Source organism: Lynx rufus, unplaced genomic scaffold, assembly GCF_022079265.1.
Source record: "Lynx rufus isolate CCGP_SWC_20201006 ecotype Redwood Valley unplaced genomic scaffold, mLynRuf1.p SCAF_5, whole genome shotgun sequence".
Lineage (NCBI taxonomy): Eukaryota > Metazoa > Chordata > Mammalia > Carnivora > Felidae > Lynx > Lynx rufus.
This window is the reverse complement of record NW_025814867.1, coordinates 158,961,984-158,988,697: the sequence shown is the minus strand read 5'-3', so window position 1 is coordinate 158,988,697 and position 26,714 is coordinate 158,961,984. Positions and strand designations below refer to the sequence as shown.

General features: G+C 44.2%; 1 protein-coding gene across 2 annotated transcripts in view; it reads right to left on the bottom strand.

Annotated features, from left to right (window-relative positions):
- Positions 1-26,512, bottom strand: part of DIP2A (disco interacting protein 2 homolog A) — a 110,486-nt gene extending 83,974 nt beyond the window's left edge. For both annotated transcript variants that reach the window (XM_047098534.1, XM_047098536.1), the window contains exon 1: positions 26,235-26,512. In XM_047098534.1, coding sequence (XP_046954490.1) covers positions 26,235-26,325 — 91 coding nt within the window. In that variant the 5' untranslated portion in view covers positions 26,326-26,512. The remainder of the gene's footprint in view (positions 1-26,234) is intronic.
- Between the last annotated feature and the right edge of the window lie 202 nt (positions 26,513-26,714).

The window sequence follows — 26,714 nt, the reverse complement described above, 5'->3', positions numbered from 1 at the left end:
TCTGTTGCGATGGTGATGGCGGCCCATGACAGCACATGCTGGTCAAAACCTGCTAGAACTGCACACCGGAAGAGAGACTTTTATTGTAGGTCAATAATACTTTAATGTTTAAAAACTGCATTTGGTATTCCCTAAGAGCCTGTCAGAAATGCAGACTTTAAATTTTTTTTTTTTTCAACGTTTATTTATTTTTGGGACAGAGAGAGACAGCATGAACGGGGGAGGGGCAGAGAGAGAGGGAGACACAGAATCGGAAACAGGCTCCAGGCTCCGAGCCATCAGCCCAGAGCCCGACGCGGGGCTCGAACTCGCGGACCGCGAGATCGTGACCTGGCTGAAGTCGGACGCTTAACCGACTGCGCCACCCAGGCGCCCCAGAAATGCAGACTTTAAAAAAATTTAATAAAAAATTTAAAAATAAAAATTTTTACAGTTTAAAAAAAAAAAAAAGAGAAAGAAAGAAAAGTAGCCTCCTGGGCCACACTATCGAACATGAGCCCGCATTTTACCAAGATCCCGAAGCAGCTCCTGTGCAGGTTCGTGCTGTGGAAGAGCTGATCTCAGGCCAAAGCACACCTCTGAGCAACGACTCAGGCACAGGCGTGGCTGTTCTGACAAATCACCAAAAGAAGAACAACCTAAAAATGAATTAAACCACCAGGAACAAGACAGGAAGTGTGTCTTCATGGAAACCCTTCTCGATCTATGTGCACGTTCGGTTTCCTAGAGAGAACTTGGCATGCCCAAAGTGAATGTGTCACGCTTTAGAGATTTTATTTAGACCAGAAACGTACATTACAATTTCCACTGGTATCTTGTTTGGACAGACTTTCTTCAATGGAAAGTTTTAATGTTTTGTAACCGCTCCTCACTCTCCCAGCCCCTGTCCCGATCAGACAAGCATGGGGGCAGGCTGCGGAAATCAGGAGACATGAGCGGCTATCATTGAGGGATGCTTTACCAAGTATTTTCCGTATATGAACTCTTCAGAGAGAGAGTCAGGGAGGGGCAGAGAGAAGGAGAAAGGATCCGAAGCAGGCTCTGCATTGACAGCAGAGAGCCTGGACGCTTGACCGACTGAGCCACCAGGCTATACGAACTCTTGACCGCAGAATTTGTTGTGTCAAAACACCCAACACTGAATGTGTCACATCTAAGTTAAGACTCACTGAGAGTCTCGGCATTAATACACCATCCTACAGAAGACGATTCTGGGGTCAGGGAAGCACCAGGCCAGGTTACCTCAAGTTCCCAGCGGGTCGGGCACTGCTTTAACCACAGCTCATTCAGTCCAGTCCTCCCCGGCGAGCCCGTCTTGTTTATCTCTTCTGCGCTTTATTTATCCCTCTGTCCCCACCTTATTCCCCCCACCACCCCTACAGAAAACCAGCCTTAATTTGAATTTGTTCTGCAGAATGTATACTAGTTTGTGTCCTTGTATTTTTACTTTACCTAAATGGCATTATACTGCAAATCTCACTCTGCCTATTTTTTCCCCTGCTAAGCACTCCATTTTTAACATGAGTCAATCCATGATGCAGTGAGCATGCCTAATCCCCTGCGAATTGCCATGGCCCATGGGGGTGCACTGTCCTTGTCCTACCCACTCACTGGACACTCACAGACCCCAATCTGGGCCAGGATATGATTGTACAAATCAGCTTATTGATTTTTAATTTATGAACAACTTTAAAGTGCATGTATTTTTTATAGAAGTATCTACTAAAAAATGTTTCCTCTGAAATATATGAAAATATGTAATTAAGACAAACTTAAATGAAAACTAAATACTGTTACACTAAACCAAAACTAATAAATCCCTATTTAAAAGCAGAGCATTTGATTTTCCAGGATATTTAAAAATTAAGTATTCATTTCCTAGAAAGGGCTCCTTCTTAGGTCCCAATTTCAAAGGAACATTTACACGGTAAAGGTGTCAAAGAGCATTCAGAAATTAAACGTTAACTCCCTGCTTCATGCCTGTGATATTACAAAAGCAGTCTCGTGTTTTTTAGTGAACCAGTTGAACACAACCAGCTACACATTTTCATGTGTAACCAGTTACCATACTTCACCCATCCAACTTAGACACTAATCCAACATGCCACTGAATGCAACACTTCTACCCACACAAAGAGCAAGGTAGAATTCCAAAACAGAATGCAGATACAAAACTAATAAGCTAATAAAAAAGAGACTCAAATAGAAGTTTTCGGAACCCAAGTTCAGTAAACACTAAAGAGACAAACAGCAGAGCCAAACTCCCCACCTAGCTGCACAAAACTGGGGTAACACTGACCCGACAGCTGAAGGCAATCTCAGTCAGACTAATGCTCGCCCCTGGCTGAGCACCCCAGCACCTGGGGGACTTGGGGAAAATGCCAGGACCCATCCTTCTCTCGTGGTCTGTGGGCTGGTAGCTGTTCTTACCAGCCCTCCAGGAAGGGGTATGATACTGAGCCAGAGCTCAGGTTGACCTCCATTGCTGCAAGCCAAAGTCACTTAAGATTACAAATGCAAAATCTCAAATGATACCTTCAAGTCTCAACCACAGGTTTTTTTTTTTAGTGTTTGTTTATTTATTTATTTTGAGAGAAAGAGAGAGACAGAGAGAGAGAGAGAGAGACCGAGCAGGGAGAGAGGGAGACAGAGAATCCCAAGTAGGCTCCACACTGTCAGCACAGAGCCCAATGTGGGGCTTGAACCCACAAACTGTGAGATCAGCACCCGAGCCGAAATCAAGAGTTGGATGCTTAACTGACTGAGCCACCCAGACACTTCTCCAACCACACTCTCTAAATTTTTTTTTTTCAACGTTTATTTATTTTTGGGACAGAGAGAGACAGAGCATGAACGGGGGAGGGGCAGAGAGAGAGGGAGACACAGAATCGGAAACAGGCTCCAGGCTCTGAGCCATCAGCCCAGAGCCCGACGCGGGGCTCGAACTCACGGACCGCGAGATCGTGACCTGGCTGAAGTCGGACGCTTAACCGACTGCGCCACCCAGGCGCCCCACCAACCACACTCTCTAAAAGCCTATTCTCAAAATCATTCAACAATTCCTTAAGGTCACAGCAACAAGGATAGGCAATGCACATTACATATAACAGCAAATAATGGGAGACAACTTAATCTTTCATCAAAAGGAAAGAAAGAAAGAAAGAAAGAAAGAAAGAAAGAAAGAAAGAAAGAAAGAAAGAAAGAAAGAAAAGAAAGAATTAAATATACTGCCATAAATCATCACTGCAGAATACTGTTGGTCCTAAAAAAATGCCTTGGTATTTGGAAGGTAAGGGATGGGTATCACTTAACATAGATTCATGATATCCTATTAAGTAAAAGCAGCAAGTTGAAAAACTATACACATAAAGAATGATCTAATTCTGGGAATTAAAACTATGCATAATTAAAACTATGCATGTGTCCAGGTGTGTACATTTTCCTCCAGGAAATATCTGGAGGGATGCCCAATTATTAATAGTGATTCATTTATTTAGCTTGGGGTAGGTGTGAGGAATATTTTGTTTTTTACTTCATATACTTTTGAACTCTTTACATTTTTTAGCACAATAGTTATAATTAAGAATATATGGAAAATAGTTTGATAATGTACTATGGTTATATAAGATGTTATTGCAGGAAACTGAATGAATTCTATGTACTATTTCTGTAACTTGTGAGACTAAAATTATCTCAAAATAAAAAGTTAAAAATACATGGGAGAGACTATATAAAATTGGTCTTATTTCTTTTTCAAGTGACAAAATTTCTCAGTGAAACCATCTGGGCATGCAGATTTACTTTCCAGAAGGTTGTTTCCCCCCCCCACCCCCTTCTTTTATTTTGCTTAATTAAAGCTTTATATATTTCTTAAAGCAGTTTCAAGTTCACAGCAAAATTGGGGGCAAGATAGAGTTCCTATCTAGAGTATCCTATCCTAGACCCCCTGCCCTGACGCATGCACCCCTCCCCACATTCTGAACATCTTCCATCAGGGTAGTACATGGTTTCAACTGATGAACTATATGGATATGTAATAATCACCCAAAGTCCACAGTTTAGTTATGGTTCACTCTTGGTGTACGTTCTGTGGGTTTGGACAAATGTATAATAATATATATCCATCATTATGATGTCCTAGAGTATTTTCACTGCTCTAAAAATCCTCTGTGCTCTGCTATTCATCCCTTCCCCCACCCCTCAGCCCCAGGCAACCACTGATCCTTCTACTGTCTCCACAGTTTTCTGGAATGTCATATAGTTTTAATCATACAGTAACCTTTCATATTGACTTCATTTAGTAATATGCATTTAAGTTTCTTCCATGTCTTTTCTTGGCTTGACAGCTCATTTCTTTTGTTGAATAATATTCCATTGGGTGGATGAACCAGTTTATTTATCTGTTTACCTACTGAAGGGCATCCTGGTTGCTTCCAAATTTTGGAAATTATGAATAAACCTTCTGCAAACAACTGTGTGCAGGTTTTTGTATGGACATGTTTTCATTTCCTTTGGGTAAATACCAAAGAATGCGATTACTGGGTCGTATGGTAAGAGCATGTTTAGTCTTGTAAGAAACCACCAAACTGTCTTCCAAGGTGGTTGCATCGCTCTGTTTTCCCACCAGCAGTGAATGAGCATTCCTGTTGCTCCACAGAGCCTGTGTTGTGTTGCTCCACATCCTTGCAATTAGTGTTGTCAGTATTCTAAATTGTGGCCATTCTCAAAGGTAGGTAGTGGTATCTCATTATTGTTTGAATTGGCACTTCCCAGATGACATATGAATGTGGAGCATCTTTTCATATGCTTATTTCCCATCTCTATGTCTTCTCTGGTGAGGGGTCTGTTAAGGTCTTTGGACCATTTTTCAATCAGATTGTTTGTTTCCTTATTGTTGAGTTTGAAGAATTCTTTGTATGTTTTGGGTAATAGTCCTTTATCAGATGTGTTTTTTGTAAACAATGGCCTGTCTTCCCTTCTTAACCCCGGCTTTTGCAGAGCAGTTTTTAATTTTAACAGAGTGTATCTTTTCAATTATTTATTTCATGGATTGTGCCTTCGGTGTCATATCCAAAAAGTCATCACCATACCCAAGCTCACCTAGTGTTTCTCCTATCTTCTATCAACTAGTTTTCCAGTTCTGCATTTTTACATTTAGGCATGAAATCCATTTTCAGTTAATTTTTGTGAGGGGTGCAAGGTTCCTTTTCTTTGCATATGGATGTCCAGTTGTTCCGGCACCATTTGTTGGAAAGACCATCGTTGCTCCACTGTACGGACTTTGCTCTTCTGTCAAAGATTAATTGGCTATATTTATATGGGCCTATTTCTGGCTTCTCTGTTCTCCATTGAGAACAGAATTTGTCTAATCTGTTGTCAACAACCACACTGTCTTGATCACTGTAGCTTTACAGTGAGTCCCGAAGTCAGATAGTGTCCGTCTTCCAACTTTGTTCATCTCCTCCATGTGTTGGCTATTCTGGGTCTTTTGTGGCTATTGACAAACTGGTTCTAAAGTTTGTAAGAAGAGACAAATTTGCTGGTATTCTTTTTAATTTTTTTTTTTTGAGACAGAGAGAGAGAGAGAGAGAGAGAGACAGCACGCAGGGGAAGGGCAAAGAAAAAGGGAGAGGATCTGAAGTGGGTTCTGTGTTGACATCAGAGAGCTTGATGTGGGGCTTGAACTCATGAACTGTGAGATCATGACCTGAGTTGAAGTCAGATGCTAAATGGACTGAGCCAACCAGATGCCCCATAAACTGGTATTTGGAGATTACATTCAATCTATTGATCAACTTGGGAAGAACTGACATCTTCACAATATTGTCTTCCTGTCCGTGAACACAGAATATCTCTCCACTTATTTAGTTCTTCTTTATCAGTGTTTTGTAGTTTTCTTCACATAGATTTTATACATATTTTGTTTTATACTTAAGTATTTGATTTGGGGGGTGCTCATGTAAATAGTATTGTGGGGGGTTTTTTGTCTTGTTTTTTTCATGTTTATTTATTTTTGAGACGGTGGGGAAGGGCAGAGAGAGAGGGAGACACAGAATCTGAAGCAGGCTCCAGGCTCCATCTGAGCTGTCAGCACAGAGCCCAACACAGGGCTCAAACCCACAAACCCTCAGATCATGACCTGAGCTGAAGTTGGATGCTTAACCAACTGAATGAGTCACCCAGACACCCCTTAATTTTAAACTCCACTTGTTCCATGATGGTATATAGGAAAGTCATGGGCTTTCCACATACTGACCTTGTATCATGAACCTGGCTACAACTGTCTATTAGTTCCAGGGTTTTTTTTTTTTTTGGTGGGGGGTGGAAGGCTTGTTAATCCTTTTGGATTTTTTTTTTTTAATTTCCCCCTTAAAAATTTTTTTTTAAGATTTTAAATAATCTCTACACCCAGAAGGTGGGGCTGGAACTCACAGCCCTGAAGTCAGGAGTTGCATGCTCCACTGACTGAGCCAACCAGGAACCCCTCCATGTTCTACATAGACAACCATGTTATCTATGAACAAAGACCATTTTATTTTTTCCTTCCCAACCTGTATACCTTTTATTTCCTTTTCTCATCGCATTAGCTAGAACTTCCACTACAATGTCAAAAAGGGAATGGTGAGGGGAGTCATCCTTGCCTTAGGTCTGTTCTTACAGGGAAAGCTTCGAGCTCCTCCCCATTAAGTATGATGTTAGCTGTGTGTGTGTGTGTGTGTGTGTGTGTGTGTGTGTGTGTGTGTTAAGTTTTTAAAGTTTATTTATTTGAGAGAGAGAGAAAGAGAGAGAGAGAGAGAGAGAACGTGAGCAGGGGAAGGGTAGAGAGAAGGAAAGAGAGAATCCCAAGCAGGCTCTGTACTGTCAGTGCAGAGCCTGACACAGGGCTCCAATTCACCATGAACCATGAGAAGATGACTTGAACCGAAATCAAGAGTTGGACACTTAAGCGACTGAGCCACCCAGGCACCCAGCTGTGGTTGTTTTTTTTTTTTTTATAGATATTGTGCTTTATCAAGTTGAGGAAGTCCCCCTCTATTCCCAGTTTACTCAGTTTTTATCTTGAATAAGTGCTGGTTTTTGCCAATTGCTTTTGCTGTATCTTTGTACATATTGTGAAATGAACACAATAAACTCTAGTCAGCCATCACCACAGAGTTACAATTTTTTTCTTGTGAGGAGAACTTTTAAGATCTTCTCTCTTAGAAACTTCCAAATATCACCATGTGATTTTCTTTCTTTAGCCTGTTGCTGTGATGAACTCCATTAATTGATTTTCAAATGTTGAACCAGCCTTGCAGACTTGGGATAAATCCTGCTTGGTCATAGTATATAATTCTTTTTATACATTGTTGGATTCAATTTGCTAATATTTTGAGGACTTTTGCATCTATGTTCATGAAAGATATTGGTCTATAGTTTTATCTTGTAATGTCTTTGTCTGGTTTTGGTATTAGGGTAATGCAGGCCTCATAGAATGAAGTATTCCCTCTGCTTCCATTTTATGAAACAGACTTCGAAGAATGGCTCTTATCTCCTCCTTAAGTGTTTGGTAGAATTCCCCAATGAACCCATCTGGGCCCAGTGCTTTCTATCTTGAAAGGCGATAATTTTTTTATTATTATTTTTTTTTAATTTACATCCAAGTTAGTTAGCATATAGTGCAATAATTATTTCAGGAGTAGAATCCAGAAAGGTGATTAATTACTGATTCAATTTATTTTTTAAATAGTTTTCTTTAATGTTTATTTAGTTTTGAGAGAGAGAGAGAGAGAGCACGAGCAGGGGAGGGGCAGAGAGAGAGAGAGAGAGGGAGGCATGCAATGTGAAGGCTCCAGGCTCTGAGCTGTCAGCACAGAGCCCGACACGGGGCTCAAACCCAAGATCGTGACCTGAGCCGAGGTTGGACACTTAATCAACTGAGCCACTCAGGCAACCCTGATTCAATTTCTTTATTAGATATAGGCCTATTCAGATCGTCTATTTCTTCTTGTGTGAGTTTGGCAAACTGTATCTTTCAAGGAGTTGGTCCTTCTCATCTAGGTTATCAAATTCAGGGGAACAGAGTTGTTCATAGTATTCCTTTATTATCCTTTTTTTTAAATGTTTTTAATGCTTATTTATTTTTAAGAGGGGGAGAGAGAGACAGAGCATGAGAAGGGGAGGGGCAGAGAGAGAGGAAGACACAGAATCCAAAGCAGGCTCCAGGCTCCAAGCTGTCAGCACAGAGCCCGATGTAGGGCTAGAACTCAGGAACTGAGATCATGACCCGAGCCGAAGTTGGACGCTCAAGCAACTGAGCCACCGAGGTGCCCCACTTTATTATCCTTTTAATATCCAAAGATCAGTATGATTTTCCTTTCATTTCTGACATTAGTAATTTGTGTCCTTTTTAAAAAATTTTTTGAAGTTTATTTATTTTGAGAGACAGAGACAGTATGATCAGGGGAGGGGCAGAGAGAGACGGAGACAGAGAATCCCAAGCAGGCTCCACACCACCAGCACAGAGCTCAATGCAGGACTCAACCCCACAAAACCATGAGATCATGACCTGAGCTGAAACCAACAGTTGGATGCTTAACCAACTGAGCCACCGAAGCACCCCATGTGTCCTCTCTTTTGTAATTAGTCTAGCTAAAGACTTATTAATTTCACTGATTTACAAAGAACCAGCTTTTCCATTGACTTCTGGGGTTTGGTTCATTTATTTCTGCTCTAATTATCTCTTTTATTCTATTTAGTTTTGCTTTAATTTGCTCTTCCTTTTATAGTTTCCTAAGAAGGAAACTTGGGTTATTGATTTTTTAAACAGATATAATTGACATATAACATCATATTAAAGCTTCAGGTGTACAACGTGATTTGCTACTTGTATATATTGTGAAATGAACACAACTCTAGTCAGTCATCACGACAGATTTATCATTTTTTTCTTGTGAGGAAAACTTTTAAGATCTGTTTTCTTAGCAGCGTCCAAATACCACCAGTCTGTTCTCTGTTATCTATGAGCTCTGGTTTGTTTTGTTTTGTTAGATTCCACATATAAATGATATACATAGGGACCCCTGGGTGGCTCAGTCAGTTAAGCATTTGACTCTTGATCTAGGCTCAGGTCATGATCTCACAGTTCATGGATTGGAGCCCGCCCCCACCATGTTGGGCTCCGTGCTGACAGTATAGTGCCTGCTTGGGATTCTCTCTGTCTCTCTGCTCCTTCCCTCCCCCCCCCCCCCGCCAAATAAATAAACTTTAAAAAATAATATATTTGTGTGTGTGTGTGTGTGTGTGTGTGTGTGTTCAATGTATACGTTTCCCTTTAAACACTGCTTTTGCTGCATCCCACAAATTTTGATAAGTTGTATTTTTATTTTCATTTAGTTCAAAATATTTTAGAATTTCTCTTGAATTTCTCTTTTGACCTGTGTTATTTAGAAGTATGTTGTTTAATCTCTACACTTTTTTAAAAAAGTTTATTTATTTTGAGAGAGACAGAGACAGTGTGAGGGCAGGGGCAGAGAGAGAGGGAGAGAAAGAATCCCAAGCAGGCTCTGCGCTGCCAGCACAGAGCCCGAGGTGGGGCTTGAACTCACAAAACCATGAGATCATGAACTGAGCCGAAACCAAGAGTCAGACGCTTAACCGACTGAGTCACCCAGGTGCACATAATTTGAGTTCTCTTTGTTATTGATTTCTAATTTAATTCTGTTGTGGTTTGAGAGCAACACGGTATGATTTCTATTCTTTTAAATCTGTGAAGATGTGTTTTATGGCCCAGAATGTGGTCTACCTTGGTGAATGTTTCATGTGGGCTTGAAAAGAAACTGTATTCTGCTGTTGTTGGATGAAACAGTCTACAGATATCCATTATCCAGCAGATAGATGATATTGTTTGAATTCAAGTGTGTCTTTACTGATTTTGTTTGCTGGATCTGTCCTTTTCTGACAGAGGGATGTTGAAGTCTCCAGCTATGATAGTGGATTCATCTATTTTTCTTTGCAATTCTATTCATTTTTTGCCTCACAGAGTTCGATGTCCATTGTGAGGTATACACACATGAAAAACTGTCATGTTTTTAATGGAGAAAACCATTAATGACCCCTTTACATTATGTAATCCCTCTTTCCCTAATAACTTTCCTTGCTTTAAAGGTTCTGATAATACCTCAGCAGGTAGGCTTTGGTTAACTGGTTTCCCCCTGAAGGCAGACTTTGTTGTGAATAAAGTGCTTAAGAGTATTTCAAACCGACCCTTCCCCACCCCCACCCCCGGCCCCCCAACGCTCCCCACTCCCTTCCCCTGCCAAAAGCCTGAAGGGATTTTTCTCCCGTATTTACTGTGGGAAACTGGTCAAGCTCCTGGAGGTAAATTTTGCAATGTTGTGTGGACTCCCTTATGAATGAGTCTCCCTGGAGATTTTAACTCTCAGAGTTGTCCACACCAGGCTTCCAGCACTAGTTCCCATGATGGCTTCTGATCACTGAGGCTCTGTTCTGGGGAGCTGACGACCTGTATTCACCTGTCTCTCCAATCTTGGAAGCTGTGGTTCGCCTGTATCTTCCCCTTTCTTACAGATCCAAGAAAAGCTGCAGATTTTTCAATCTGTTCAGCTTTTTACTTGTCAAGATTGAGTGGCAACTTTCAAGCTTCTTACATATGAAGAAACCAGAGGGTTTTTAACTTATGAATTCAATTTGTTATAGGACTATTCAGGTTATTTGTCTCTTTGGATAAGTTTTGGTCAGTAGTCTGTGATTTTCAGGAAATTGTACACTTCATCTAAGTTGTTGAATGTGTGTAGGGCTGTTAATAGGATTCCTTTATTATCCTTTTAATGTCTGTGGGATCTATGGTAATATCCTCCCCTTTCATTCTTGATACAGGTAATTTGTGTCTTGTCTATTCTTGGAGGTTTATCAATTTTATCATCTTTTTAAAGAACTGGTTTTTTGGTTTCATTGATTTTTCTCTATTGTTTTTCTGTTTTCAATTTCATTGATTTCTGCTCTTATCGTTTTCCTTCTATTAGGGAAATTCAAACTAAAACCATGATGAGATACCACGCTACACCTATTAGAATGGCTAAAATAAAAAATACTAATGGAATCAAGTGCTGACAAGGATGTGGAACAATAGAACTATTATATATGGCTGGTAGGTATGTAAATGGTACAGCCACTCTGGAGAACAGTTTGGAAGTTTTTTATAAAGTTAAACATATACTCAACATAGGACCCAGCAATTCTACTCTTAGCTATCTACCCTCGAGAAATAAAAACACTTATGTTCATGCAAAAACCTGTATACACGTTTACAGCAACTTTATTCATAATCACCCCAAACTGGAAACAGCCCAATTGTCAAATGAACGGATAAAAAGACCATGGTATAACCATAGCAAGTAATATTACTCTGTAATAAAAAGGAACAGACTGTTGACATATACAAAAATGTTGATGAATCTCAAAAATATGCTAAGTGAAATAAGCCAGTCTCAAAAGGTTACACACTGTATGACATTCTTCAACAGACAAAACCCACAGGGATGAAGAGCAGATTAGTGGTTACTAGGCATTAAGGGTGGGAAGGGGTGACTGAATAGGGATAGCATGAGGCATACCTGGGGGTGATGGAGCTGTTCTGTATCCTGATTATCATGGTGGTTGACATGAATCTGTAGGGTGTGAAGATTCACAGAGCTGTACGTGAAAAGAAAAAAATCTACTCGACTGTATGCTAATTAAAAATAAAAAAAACAAACAAATACATGTGTACCATAGGAGGGGCTACAGGGACGGAAGGGATGGCGAGACAGGCAAGGGGTGCCCCCACTAGAACCTTCCTCAGGTACCTACCTGTGAGGTAGGCAAAAGAGAAGTCACCAGTTACAAATCAGAGCCCCAAAGCCTGAGAGGAACATCTGACATAAAAAAGTGCTTCAGGCAGGCAGCAGCTGGGTAATCGATACAGACCAAGTGTGACCGAGGAAGGAGCAGCCGTACAGGGCAGGGCACGATAGGCAGGAGCCTCAGAGCCCAGGCAGAATCCAATCTGGCCCAAACGGCCCTTCAGTAGGCTGCCTTGACCACTTCAAGTTCAGCGCCAACCAGAGATCAGATGCTTACCAGAGACCTTGGACCCAAGTGAGCTAGACAGTGTTCATTCCTTTAGAAAGGGTATTGGCCCCTACTGTGTCCCCAAAGAAGGGGTCCAAGAGTCTACTGCGGCCCAGTCCAGGCCATACATGCCTACTCAAGCTCCCAAGGCAGGGATATCTGTGCTATCACAGCTGTGCATGTTCACAACTGCTGCTGGACTGGACACGACATGCTGGAAGTGACCAAAGGGAAGAAGGCAAAGAAGCAACAAAAAGAGGGATGGTAGGCACACAGGGCTCCACACCTGATCACTGTAGAACTTCCAGACAGACCTCTACAGGGAAAACCAGGCAGGCCAGAGCCTGTGACCCAGGAAAAGAGGTAGAGAAAATCTGTTAGAAAACCTAAAGATTAATATTTTGTTTGTTGGTACCACGTGTTGGTTAATAGTGGTTCCTGAACTCAATATAAGCAGGTGGGAATTTCACTCTGCAAGTCTTAAAAGTTTCCTAAACAATAGTCTTAAATACACAGATCTAGTGCACAACAGCAGAACCTGACTGCAGAGTTTATTTATGGTCAACGTTGAAGAGCATTCATTAAATATGCCTCCATAGTAGGGATGGAGTGTCTATTCTCTCGTATGTGATTAAAAACAAGCTTTCCAGGTGTTGTTTAATAAATATTATTTTCTTTTCTCTCTGTAAAGTTTTTAATAAACTACAGAAAATAAGTTGATTAAACTCAAAATATATATATATTTGTATGTATATTTACATTTATACACACACACACACACAGACACACACGAATTCTATTTAATGGCAGTGGCAGACGGGGGCTCAAACCAACTTTCCCAATGAAAACAACAAGAAAGACTGAATTAAAAAATGTTTTCAAAAACTGTTGGAAGATACCAAAGCACTAACAAAGAAGTGAAGAACTGGAGGCCAACTTTTCCCCTGGAGGGGTCTGACAATTTAAAAAGTAGCAACCAAGTGGCTAAGCTAAGCAGACCTTTGACAGACTCACGGAACTGAGCACTCGCCAAGGAGGAGGAGGCCCACAAACACTCTCGGTCATTTGAGATTTGGAGAGACCACACTCTTGGGTATGAACTGGAAATAAGAGTAGCCTTCACAGGGTCAAGAGCTAGTTTCAAATCATTCTCTCCATGTCTGGATTAACGTGATCTTGGACTGTACGCACCCCATCCCATTCACGTGCAAGAAGCAAAAGTAAACCCTTTATGCAGAAACACAGAAACATCTAGAGTCACAAATCATTGCTACGCCTACAGTGTCTCTGGCCTATAGACAACAGGAAGCTGTGACTACAAGCCATGAAAACCAATAGATAATAGGAAGATACAGACAAGAAAGCCACATAATGGAGTTTTAAAACAACCATAATCAACATGTTCAAGGAATTAAAAAGCAAGATTGTGTTTAAAAAAAAAAAAAAGGGGGGGGGCGGTGCGCCTGGGTGGCTTAGTTGGTTAAGCATCCGACTTTGGCTCGGGTCATGATCTCACGGCTTGTGAGTTCGAGCCCCACGTTGGGCTCTGTGCTGACAGCTTAGAGCCCGGAGCCTGCTTCCGATTCTGTGTCTCCCTCTCTCTCTGCCCTTTCCCCGCTCACTCTGTTTCTCTCTCTCTCTCAAAAATAAATAAACATTTAAAAAAATTTTTTTTAAGTTAATTCTATGCCTGAAAAATACTGTATCCCAAATCCAGGAATAAATTTCACAAAAGATACATAAGACTACTAAACAGAAACTAAAAGCACTGTTGAGGTAAAGTTTAAAAGACCTAAAGAAATGAAGGGATATAGCACATCTGTGAATCTGAGCACTCAATACTGTAAAGATATCATTTCTGTCCAAATAGATCCTTAGAGTCTGAGTAATTATAATTAAAACTCTTGCAGGGTGTGTGTGTGTGTGTGTGTGTGTGTGTGTGTGTGTGTGTAGAAATAGACAGGCTGATGCTAAAACGTACATGGAAAATGCAAAGGGCCAAGATCAGCAAATCAAACTTGAAAACTAAAAGGGGCAGACTTTCCCAGACACGGAGCCTCACCGTTACGCTACAGTACAGAGAGGCAGGAAGGCTAAAATGAACAAGGAGAGCAACGGAGCAGCAATCAGTGGAAAGCAGTGGGGAAAAGCACATAAATGTGCTGGGTCAACTGAATATCCACACGAAACAGAAATGAAATGACTCTTTTCTCACAAAACTCAACTCCAGGTAGATTATGCATCTAAATGTGAAAGATCAATAAAGCTCTTAAAAATAATATAAAAAAATATCTTCGTGACCATGAGGTAGGGAAAGAACTCTTAAATATGACACAAAGATTACTAACCATAAAGGAAAAAACAAAAATGACCTGCAATACAATTCACAAAGAGGTAATAAGGAACAAATAGCAAAAGAAAATATTCTCTCCCCTAAGTATATTGCAGACCTTGAGGTGAGTGGATTCATTACTGAAGCCGCTATAACAAATTACCACAAACTTGGTGGTGGCTTAAAATAAGAAAAATTCACTCACTCACAGTTCTGGAGGTCAGAAGTCCAAAATCAGTTTCACTGAGCCCAAATGAAGGTGACAAAAGAGCCACACTACCTCTTAAGGCTCCGGGAGAGAAGTCTCCCAGCTTAAGACTGAAGACTCTTCCAGCTTGAATGCCAGCATGCCCTGAGTTGGGGCCACATCACTCCAGTCTCTGCCTTGAAGCCCATCCGCCTCTCCTCCTCTGTGTGCATCCAATCCCCCTCTGCCTCTCTCTTCTAAAGACACTTTTGAGGGGCGCCTGGGTGGCTTAGTCAGTTGGGCATCTGACTTCGGCCCAGGTCATGATCTTGCGGTTTGTGAGTTTGAGCCCCACGTCGGGCTCTGCGCTGACAGCTCAGAGCCTGGAGCCTGCTTCGGATTCTGTCTCCCGTCTCTCTCTGCCCCTCCCCCACTCTCACTGTCTCTCTCTCTCTCTCTCTCTGTCTCAAAAATAAAAACATAAAAAAAAATTTTTAAAAAGACACTTTTGATGGTATGTCAATTCCATCCAAAAACGTGCAGGTAACTCATCTCAAGATCAAGTCAGTCATATCTGCAAAGACTCTTTTTCCAAATATAGTAATGTTCACAGGTTCCAACTATTAGGACATGATGGGGTGGGGGGGTACCACCAACAAATGCATTACAATGTGTGACCAATAAAAAATATACACGAATCTTTAAAACTGCTATGCCCTTCGGAAGAGGAACACGTGTACTCCCTGAGCCACTTTGGGAAGAGCAAACACATCCAGGTCCACAATGCCAGATGTCCCCTAACAAAGCGGCCACACAGAGAAACCGTACGACTGTGGTCTAGCAGGCGCACATCGACCCACAGAATATGACAGAAGCTGTGGCCAGAACAGGCTGGTAGTCGGATGCAGAGCAAGCCTGCCTTGATCCCCCTGGATCCACTTACTCCAGCACTGAGTCCACTTCGACCCCTACACCGTCTGCCAACCGCCACCCTCCGGGCCTGGCCAGGTCTGAAGGCACGCTCCACTGCCCTCTTTTCCCGAGCTCTTCCCCATGCTGGCTTGCATCTGAGCTCCTAGACTGAGGCCTTGACGCCTCCCCCGGGGACCCTTCTCCACGTGGACTACGGGGCAGTGCCAGTGCCAGTGTGCAGACAGTTCATCCTCCATTTCTTTCAAAAAACACACTCAGGACTGCATGATAAGTGGTGGATATATGTCACTAAACATATGTCACAACCTACAGGGTCTACAACACCAGAAGGAAACTCGGGGAGCCTGGGTGATGACGTGTCGGTGCACATTCAATGACAGAACAATTGTACACTCTGTGGGGTGGTCAAAATGGGGGAGGCTGTGCACCGTGTGGAGGACAAGCAGCGTATGGGCACTCTGCACTTGCCACTCAGTTTCGCTGTGAACTGCTCTAAAAATAGTTTACTAATTTAAAAAACATATACTCGGGGAAAAAATTGATACACCATGGTATAATCATATAAAACAACGCCAGAAAGCAGTTAGTTAGAATGAGTCAGTTACCTGTATTAACATAATCATTGCCATAATTCTAAAAACATAGTGTTGAGATTAAAAGCAAGTTTCAGAAGGACTCATATAGATCATTTAAAACATGCAAAATAGCACCATAGATTGCTCAAGGATACGTGGAAATGCGGTAAAATAAAACACCAAGTGCAGGAGAGAAGCTAGCAGAAGGGGAATAGAATCACATGAGTGTGATTTAAAGAAGGCTGTCCTCGAGGCTGCCAACAAGTGCCTCGTGTGAGAAAGGCACAGGCAGCCGGCCAAGAAAGGGTCCCGCTCCAGACCCAGCCAGCACTGAGCAGGATGGCAATGCCATTCTCTTCAAGGTCCTTGTGACGACTGAGCAGGGCACACACTTGGGACAACATTCTCTGGAAGAACCTCCTTACAGTAAGTGCTCCAATGCTAGAGTCACGCGAGGGAGGTGGGTTTTCAGTACCACTGGTCAATCTTCAATAGAACCAGCTCTTAATTAGTAGTCAGGAATAGGTCAGGCACAAACGCCCATAGAACTCACAGGGAAGGGGCTCTAGCATCAGCATACCAAATTTGTGATCCTCTCAGTACCTGTCACATGAATGAAGCATTTAATGAACGTGTCCTGTCCGCAGTAGTGAATGCATTCCTCAAAGTCATCTTGAAACAGCGAAACAAGCCAACCAGCTGGCGTCACTGTTGTCATGGTGAGCGCATTCTGACCAGTTCTTCCTTGAATCAATGAACAAGTGCGTTTTCCCTCAAATCCAGTCACCCTTCTTTCTATTCCCCATCTCGCCCCCGTGCGTGCGGGCGGCACCTCAAACCGAAGCCCAGTACTCACGTCTTGACTCCTTGCCGCCTTCCCCACCGGCGCCCGTCAGCCAATTCCTTCCATTTCTCCTTCGGGCCCAGTGGCTCTCGCCCCACAACGGCTGCCACTTCTCACGCAGCAGCGCCTGCCTCCTAAGTGATCTGAACCCGGCTCACTCTTGCCTCCCTGCAATCCATTGCTGTCACCACAGCTGGTGAGTCTTCAAGGACATAAACCGTCAAAGCAGCAGAAGCTCCAGGGGCCACTCATCACACTTAAAGTAGAAACCAGTAGATCCCCAGGCTCGGCCTAGGCTCAGGGGGCCTAGGCTCAGGCGGCGTTTCAGGCCTATCTCCTTCAAGCCGCCCACCTTCTCATCGCCCAACTGCTTGGGATGCTCCCTCCCCAGTCACGTGGAGGCACCTGCCCAGAGGTGTTTTCTGACCACTGGTCTAAAACCACATCCCCAAGTCCCAGTTGTTGGCTTTCTTTACAGCAGAGCCTGGATTTATGTAGGTCAGTGGACGTGGATGACATGGCAGCGGCTCTGGTGCCAGGGACACAGAGGACAGCAAGGCAGGTTCGGCCCCAGCTCTCATGAAGTATCGTGAAGGACCACTAAACCAGAATCAGCCACAGGCAAGAGGGTCCTGAGAAGAGTGAACAATTCAATTCAATACACACTGACCAACAACTATGTGACAGGTACAGTCTCGGAGTGCAGACCATTGATAAGGGAGATAGACACGCAAACCAACACCACCAGATAAATCAGCCTTTCAACCTGGGTCTAGACCAGAGAGCCCCGATGGCAGGTTAGGGCCTCTGAGAAGCAGATGCTAAGACAGGATAGACATGCAAGAGACGTGCAAGCGATTTACGTGGGAAGTGCAGGTGAAGGAGGGAGCCAGAGGAGGCCAGAAAGTTGTGTGACAAGATGCAGGTGATCCCTTGCAGAGGGGAGAGGAAAGGAAGGCAGAGTGGGTAGAAAAAGTCTTAGACTCCACACAGCTCTAAGAAAGTTTCAGGCCAGTGTGGAATCCTGGAGCCAAAGTCCCCAGCAGAAGCCTCAGGCTTCCAGGAAGGAGCCTGCTTTTGTATTCCTGCAATGGAAGTGGGGCTCAGCGTGAAGCTGGTGTGGACCCACAACCCAGAGGTGAGGCCATAGGTGGATACGGCCACTGTGGGGCTCAGAACAACCTACTAGATCACACTTGAGACTTGAGCCTCACATCAGCAGGGACTCCATTGGTAGTTTCTTCCTGGTAGTTTAGGCAACAAAGACCAAATTCTGGTTCAATGGCTCCCTGAGGCACAGGTCTGTCCTGCTGACGGATGGCTTCACTGAATCTGGAAAACTATTGACAAAAAGCTAAGTATTCAGTCAACCACAGATGATTCTTGATTTCAAATTGAAAATAGGAGGGGGTGACTGGGTGGCTCAGTTAGTTAAGCATCAACCTCAGCTCAGGTCATGATCTCGAGGTCCCTGAGCTCGAGCCCCGCATCAGGCTCTGTGCTGACAGCTCAGAGCCTAGAGCCTGCTTCAGATTCTGTGTCTCCCTCTCTCTCTGTCCCTCCCCATCTCACGCTGTCTCTCTCTCTCTTAAAAATAAACATTAAAATAAAATAAAATAAAATAAAATAAAATAAAATAAAATAAAATAAAATAAAATAGAAAATAGGATGGTGCCTGGGTGGCGCAGTCAGTTGAGCATCTGACTCTTGGTTTTGGTTCAGGTCATGACCTCACAGCCATAAAACTGAGGCCCCATTGGGCTCCATGCTGGGTGTGGAGCCTGCTTAAGATTCTCTCTCTCTCTCTCTCTCTCTCTCTGTCTCTGTCTCTCTCTCTTTCTCTCTCTCCCTCCCCCTCTGCGCCTCCCCCACTCACACGTGTGTGCCCTCTCTCCAAAAAAAAAAAAAAACTGTGAAACAAAACAAAACAAAACTGAAAACGGGGTGCCTGATTGGCTTCATCAGTGGAGCATGCAACTCTTGATCTCAGGGTCATGAGTTCTAGCTCTACATTGGGTATGGAGCCTACTTAAAATAAAAAATTGAAATAAAAAATTAAATAAAACTGAAAATAAATACCATGTGTAGTTTTTGGCCTTTTATTAATTAAATAATCATTCATTAAAACGCCTAAAATATGCTAGGTACTGAGGACATAAAGATGAACAGACCAAAACCTCCTCTTGAAGTGTTCCCTATGACGTAGCAAAGAAAAACAAGCAAACAAATACAACAGTGTGATAAATCCTACGACAGGGACACAATGAGTGCTACGGGGACACAGAAGAGTAGGCACCTAACTGGAGAAGGGTGGGTGGTGTTTCTTCGAGGAAGGCAGAACTTCAAAGAGAAAGTGAAGTTTAAACTTAAGTCCTAAAACAAAGGCAGGAATTCAACAGTACAGAATAGTTGGCAATGAAATGTGCAGAGTTTTAGGATATTAAAACTGAAATCAGGGGCGCCTGGGTGGCTCAGTCGGTTAAGCGTCCAACTTCGGCCTCAGGTCATGATCTCACAGTCAGTGAGTTCGAGTCCCGCATCGGGCTCTGTGCTGACAGCTCAGAGCCTAGAGCCTGCTTCAGATTCTGTGTCTCCCTCGCTCTCTGCCCCTCCCCCACTCACACTCTGTCTCTGTCTCTCAAAGATGAATAAATGTTAAAAAAAAAATTTTTTTAAACTGAAATCATAGTATTGATATTCTTTTAAAAATTTATAAATCAAAATTCTCTAAGAAGAAAATTTATACATGTATATATATTTTTAATGTTTATTTATTTTTGAGAGAGACAGAGAGACAGAAAGACAGAGTGCAAGCAGGGAAGGGGCAGAGAGAGAGGGAGACACACAATCCAAAGCAGGCTCCAGGCTCTAAGCTATCAGCACAGAGCCTGACACGGGGCTTGAACCCACAAGCCATAAATAAGACCATGACCTGAGCCGAAGTCGGACACCCAACCGACTGAGCCACCCAGGCGCCCCAAGAAAAAAAAATTGTAAACAGACAACTGTGCTAGAATGATTCACTACAAATAGAAAAAAATTCTAAAGGAAATATTCCTGAATCATACAAGCTATAATTTTTACAGTAAAAAATTTTTAAGTATTATTTTTAGAGATTTTCACACGTTTTATGAATTGAAAGATCTGATTGACTTTACATATACAACCAGAAATCCTTCTTACACCAGGAAAAAGCTAAAAAATATGTTACAAAAAGTATAAAGAAAAAGATAATGGCATCTGGTATTTCCTTAAAAACTCTGTTAGAGTTGCACGGACTGGCACTGCTCAAAGGTCTTAGGCTCAGGACCCCTTCACGCTCTTAAAAATTACTGAGGACTCCGGAGAGTTTTTGTTTGTATGTGTTTATACTGATCAACGTTTACCATATTAGAAATTAAAACGGTAAAAATTTTAAAATATTTAATTCACTGAAATTTTTTATAATAAGCTATGTTAACATAAACATATTTTTAATAAAAAGTAGTAGATTTCCAAAGCCAAAAACATTCAGTGAGTACAGGTATTGTTTTCCTTTTACAAACCCCTTTAGTACCTGGCTTTATAGAAAACAGTTGGATAGATTCTCTTATCAGAATCAACATCAATCTTGTTGCAACATTTGGCTTCATTTGAAGTCAGATCCCGCCTCACACACACATGTATGTTGGAAAAGGGAAAGGTGTTTCGGTAGCCTCTTGAGATCATTGTGGACATTCTTCTATGATACCACACCACCAAAACTAGGCAAGTGGTAGGTAGTTTCCCACTGAATAGTTGCAATGTTGAGTCTAAAACCGTATCAATGAACTTTTCAGAACTTTTCCTACTGTTACATTACAACCCAATGGTCGTATCTTTTACCCATGCACAAATTTGTAACATGATACCTTGATATTTAGAAAACACTGGTTCACAGGGCTCCTGGGCGGCTCAGTCAGTTGAGCGACTTTGGTGCAGGTCATGATCTCACGGTTCATGAATCCAAGCCCCGAATCGGGCTTGTTGCCGTCAGCCTGTCAGCACAGAGCCTGCTTTGGATCCTTTATCCCCTCTCTCTACCCCTACCCCGCTTGCGCTCTCTCAAAAATAAATAAACATTGAAAAAAGAAAATACTGGTTCACAGAGTTATGTAGATCTTCCTAATGTTGACACATTTCATTATATGATATCAAATACACTAATACTGCCACTGATCTCATCAAAAAGTATTTAATGTAATAGGAAGTTGTCATGCTCATGGTACAGATAAGTTTTATAAAATTTAAATTTTTGTTCAAAAGCACAAATAGTACCATTGACCACAAATTCTGACAGCTGTTCTCTTTCATTTACGTTCTAGAAAATGTCCATCAACTATCCAAGTCTCAGTGACTACAGTTTATCTACAACCCACTTTTTGAAGCAAAAATAGCATTCTGCGACAAAAGTCATTAGCTCATTTTGTAACTCAAAATACACAACCGCTATTCCTCAAAACAGGTCCTGTACCTCTCTGTGTGGCACCTCTCATTTCCTCACACAGACTCTTAAAAAGACAAGTATTCAAGGGTTGAGATTTAAGAAAATTAATTTTTATTGCTTCATCAGTAAAAGGAAGGCTATGTTTAAGTCAAAGTGGGGAGTTGGTGAAGAAAGCAACGATGTCAGTATGATTGGGGGCCCTGGCCTCAATTGGTGCTAAGGTACCAGCATCGCTTGTCTATCAATACAAACACAGAGAAAACAGCCATGACATCTTCGTGTTATTATGAAAAGTTATTATGAAAAGTCTTCCCTCACAGGCCCCCAGAAAGGGCCTCAGAGACCCCCAGAGGTCAGTGAACCACTGTTTAGGAAGCACCAGCAGATTACTTCTGAAAGGAAACCTAGGAAATGGATAGCAGAGAACACTGCTAGAGAGGTGTGGAGGGGGGGGTTGCATGCGCATGTGCACGCGTGCACACACACACACACACACACACACACTCATTCACTCACTCTATCCTACATTTCCTTGGAACCGCTTCACTTCTCTGCCACCTGTATCTGCACGACTTTTTAATATAACCGTGTGCAAAGCTGATCCATGAAGAAACAGAGCTAACCCTGACCTCTGACAGCTGAAACATTAGCTAGTGTCCAGTGGGCACTCAACAATCACTGAATGTACAAATAACAAATACAAAAAACAAAAAGTGGCAAGAATTCCAAAAGTGGGAGCAAGTGCGATGAGAGTTGCAAGAAAGTAGCCACATGAGAGATGATCAAGAAAGGCTCCAAATAAGAAGGCATTTGGGTTGGGCTTTGATGGGTGAAAAGAATTTGGACATGAGAACTTTAATACACCACAAAATATTTACAAAGCACAACACATGTTTACTGACATAAAGGCAAGGTCAGGCTACCATTTGAAAATGAAGAATTATATCACAAATTATAGACATTAAAGGCATTTAAAGAGGAAAACAGCTTTGTGAAGAAGTCCCTTCCTCTGCACACACAGAGCTTCCCCCTTTTTCACTTGCCTGCATCCAGGCTGCGGCCCCTGCATTGACAGAATGCAATAAAACAAGAACCAGACTAGAGTTAAAGCTTTGAAATAGACCCGTTAACCAGAATAAAGAAACGGGAGTGGAGCAAATGTAGTCTATTATGTAGGAACTTCATTCTAAGCCACCGCAGGCCACTAAAACAAAGCACAAACTTCACACCACCATCCATGTGTCTAGAGCAGCTGGGCAGCAATAGCCCCAAGACACTAGGTGGCACCAATTGGGAGGTATACAGGAGGCAATCTGACACTATGATAGGTAAAGCACAAGTGTTTGGGAATTAACTCTTTTTTAAAGTCACACTTTTAATAACCTCATTTTCATCCATGGACATTTTCATATGCTTTGAGGAGCCACAAGTGTGAATTCTATGTGTTTGTGGCAGGGGTGGGGGCAGGGTAGGGTGTCTAAGAAGAGCGGGTGGGGTTCTGTGTAGCTCCACCTTTCACCCACATCTTAATTTTAAGGAAAGCATAACACGGGTGCAACAGCCAGGAAAGTTAGGGAGCAAGACCACAGGTGTGCCTTATTTCCCTCTTGGGAATCCACAAGGAAAAGTCACAAATCTGCCCTACGGGGAAGAAAAATCAGTGCATTCTAAGACCAGAACCTTCCCTAACAGCCACTCCCAACTACAATGGCCAATGATGAGAATCCAATGAAGATGCTGGAGAACAAGGCCGCATGAGTTATGAATAAAGGCAGGGGCATACTTTCAACCAGTCACTGGTGTACAGGCCAAGGGGAAGTTGTGCAGGATTTTCCAGATTACCCAGGTATCTAGCCCCACCTGTCTCCAGAGGCAGCACTTTGTCCGTGAAGCTCCTCTGTCCCCTGACCTGCCTAGCACAGTGTCAACTCTAGGTTTAAGCAAGTTCTCATTCAGACGAATGTGCGCACTGTGAAGTCATCCTATTTTGACATTACTTTATTGTGAATGAGAAGTTTATCCCCCCACACAATGGGGGGCAGGGAGGTACAGGACAAAGAGAGGTCCACGTCCTCCTTCTACTTGATCAAAAGTTAACAGTGACAACAATGAAACTAACTTGGGTTGCTTTAGGACTGTATTTCATTAATATTACCTTCCTGTAATTATATAAATAAAACACCTTCCCAGTGTCAAAGCATGTTCGTGTATGCTGTCTGAAACTTTACAAGAACTATAGGATGTCAGTAAGGCTGGTGTTCACCCCTTCTACAGCCGACCAAACCCCAGTTCATGGCTGTTATTATTGGATGGAGATTCACGGACACCTACCAGATGCCAGCTACCGTGTGAAGACGCCAAAAGTCTGCCTAAGACGCAGTCCCTATCACAAAGCATCTCCAAGTCCAACAGGGAGGCCCTGTGTCAACAACAATCACAACACAAACTGAAAAAGCCAGCATCAAAGGTATGGAAACACCCCGGGAGCAGGGCCAAGCATGACTGTGCCCGAATAATCACTGACCTATTTGGGCCAAAAGAAAGGTGTCAAGCCAGTCTAGAAGCTGGGACACAAGCCAGGGCTCCCGCCTCCCCGGCTGCTGCTTCACTCCATTCTTTCTTTTGAACGCTCTGTTCCCCACCTTCCTCAGCTTCAGCTATGTTTCCAGGTTCCTCGCCACTTACATATAATATTATACCCTTACTTACCTATCCATCCTCCACACAGGTCTGAAATGACGACAGCAGAAACACATTCAACAGACAAAAAGCACTTTTTCATTGAAGTACTTGTACTATCATACAAATCACCAAATTCTTGAGGATCCAGTCTCGTCTGTCAACTCCCTAGAAAGCACTCAAACACACAACCACAAAACAAGAATTGAGGGAATAACAAATCCACTGGAGTAGAAATTAGGAGTGATCTGCAAAAACATCTGAAATATGTAAAGCCTAAACTGCATCTACACGATTTCCCCTTGATGAAGAGCTGTAACAAATTCAGGACAGTACTTCCTGTCAGAACCATTCCTAATTCAAGCTTTTCAGACTTCTCAAGAGCATCTAATCACAAAGAACCCTCAAATCCACCCACTTCTTATTGCACTTCCAGTAAAAAAAAAAAAAAAAAGTGTCACATATCATAGAGCCTTAAAAAATTTCAATGCTGAATTCAAAACAGTTGCAGGTAGATGCCATATTATCTGTAAAAGAAAGATAACCACCTACCACTCTGAGGTCGGTGGGGATGAAATGAGTTAGTCCAAGCAAGTACATATTTATTTATTAGATGGTTGTTTCAAAACTTCCCTACCCCAACCTGAGCCAAACATATCAACCTGAAACTTAAAGTAAGAATAACTGGACTGCGGAAAAAATGGATTGTAAAAACCGAAAATGCATTTAAGTTTTGAAAACAGTTATATAGATGCTTTTCTTCAAAGGCTGCAAGGCTGCCCTGATACTAGGCAAAAACTTGCTCTTCCCGCGATGAATCCAAACAGAACATCAGGACACAAGTCTTGGGCACGAGGTAACGTCTAGACGGGGAAAGCCACCCACCTCTGAGGGGGAATCACTCCAGTCTATTTTTAACAAACATTTATTGAATTTTTTTTTTTTTAATTTTTAAAGATTTCGAAAATGGGGCAACAACAACCTCCTTCCAAGTGTTAGGCGCTTGGCATATGTTATTTTAGCCGTAACAATCCGGAGAGTCAGGTGCTGTTCTAACCCCGCTCTACAGCGGAGGAAACTGACACACAAGGCTGGAGTCGGGCTCACGGGTCCACACTCCACGCCAGCAGCAGCTGCCCAGGTACAGCCACCCTCAGGAAGCTCAGACCTGCAGCCTAAACCTCGGATACACACCGCCTACTGCTTGGACAGACAAAAAAAAAAAAAAAAAAAAAACCAAAAAACAAAAAACGGTCATTCCCGTCGAGACTCACGTGCTTCAGGCCAAACCACGCAAACAGCAGGGCACAGCGACCCGCCGGAAACCCAAAGGCTGGGGGCAGAGGAAGGGGAGATCCGATCTCCGGATGAGGGCCGGGAGGGGACCCCAGGATCCGAGATGAGGGCCAGGCAGGATCCAGGTCGGGGTCTTGGGGTCCTGGGGTGAGGGCAGGGAGGGGCTCCCGGGGTCCGTGGTGAGGGCTCGCGGAATCCGGGCTGGAGTCTGGGGTCCCGGGATCCGAGGTGAGGGCAGGGCGGGGGTCTCGGGGTCCCGGGTGAGGGCCGGGAGGGAATCGGGCCGGGGTCTGGGGTCCCAGGGTGAAGGCAGGGCGGGGGTGCCGGAGTCCGGGCTGGGAAGGGGTCCCGGGGCGGGGGGGGGGGGGTGGGGGCGTGAGGGCAGGGCGGGATGCTGGCCAGGGTCCCGGGGTCCGAGGTGAGGGCCGGACGGGATCCGGGCTGGGGACTGGGGTCCCGGGGTCCGAGGTGAGGGCAGGGCGGGGGTGTCGGGGTCCGAGGTGAGGGAAGGGCAGGGGTCTCAGGGCTCGGGGTGAGGGCAGGACGGGATCCGGGCTGGGGACTGGGGTCCCGGGGTCTGAGGTGAGGGCAGGGCGGGGGTTTCGGGGTCCGGAGTGAGGGCCGGGCGGGATCCGGGCTGGAGTCTGGGGTCCCGGGGTGCGAGGTGAGGGGAGGGCAGAGGGTCCGGGGCTAGGGGTCTCGGGGTCCGAGGTGAGGGCAGGGCAGAGGTCCCGGGGTCAGGGGTGAGGGTAAGGAGGGATCCGGGCCAGTGTCGGGGGTCCCGGGTGAGGGCCGGGGGCAGGGCCGCTCACCTTCCGACAGCTCCAGCTCCAGCTCCGCCAGGCTCTCCCGCACCTCGGCGGGCAGCGGCACCGCCTCCAGCGCACACCCGCGGTCAGCCATGGCCCGCTTGGCCGCGCCCCGCGGATGACCAGGCCGGATCGCGCCCGGGGTGGGGGTGGGGGGCTGGGGCCGCGTTCCCGGCCGGGCCAGGGCCGGGCAGTGGCGGCGCAGGCGAAGCCTACCTCGCTCCCCTCAGCCCCGCGACCCGCATCGGCCCGGCGGGGAGCTGAGGCGGCGGGGCAGGGGCGCGGCCCGAGCGGCTGCGCACCGGCGCGGGCGCGAGCGCGGCGGCGAGCACGGGCGCGGGCGCGAGCACGGGCGCGAGCACGGGCGCGAGCACGGGACCCACGGCCACCCCGCGCGCTCCCGGCCGCCTGGCAAGCCCTACTTGGAGTGCGCGTGCGCGGCGAGAAGGGCGGGAGGGAGAGTGCGCTTGCGCGGCAGGTCGC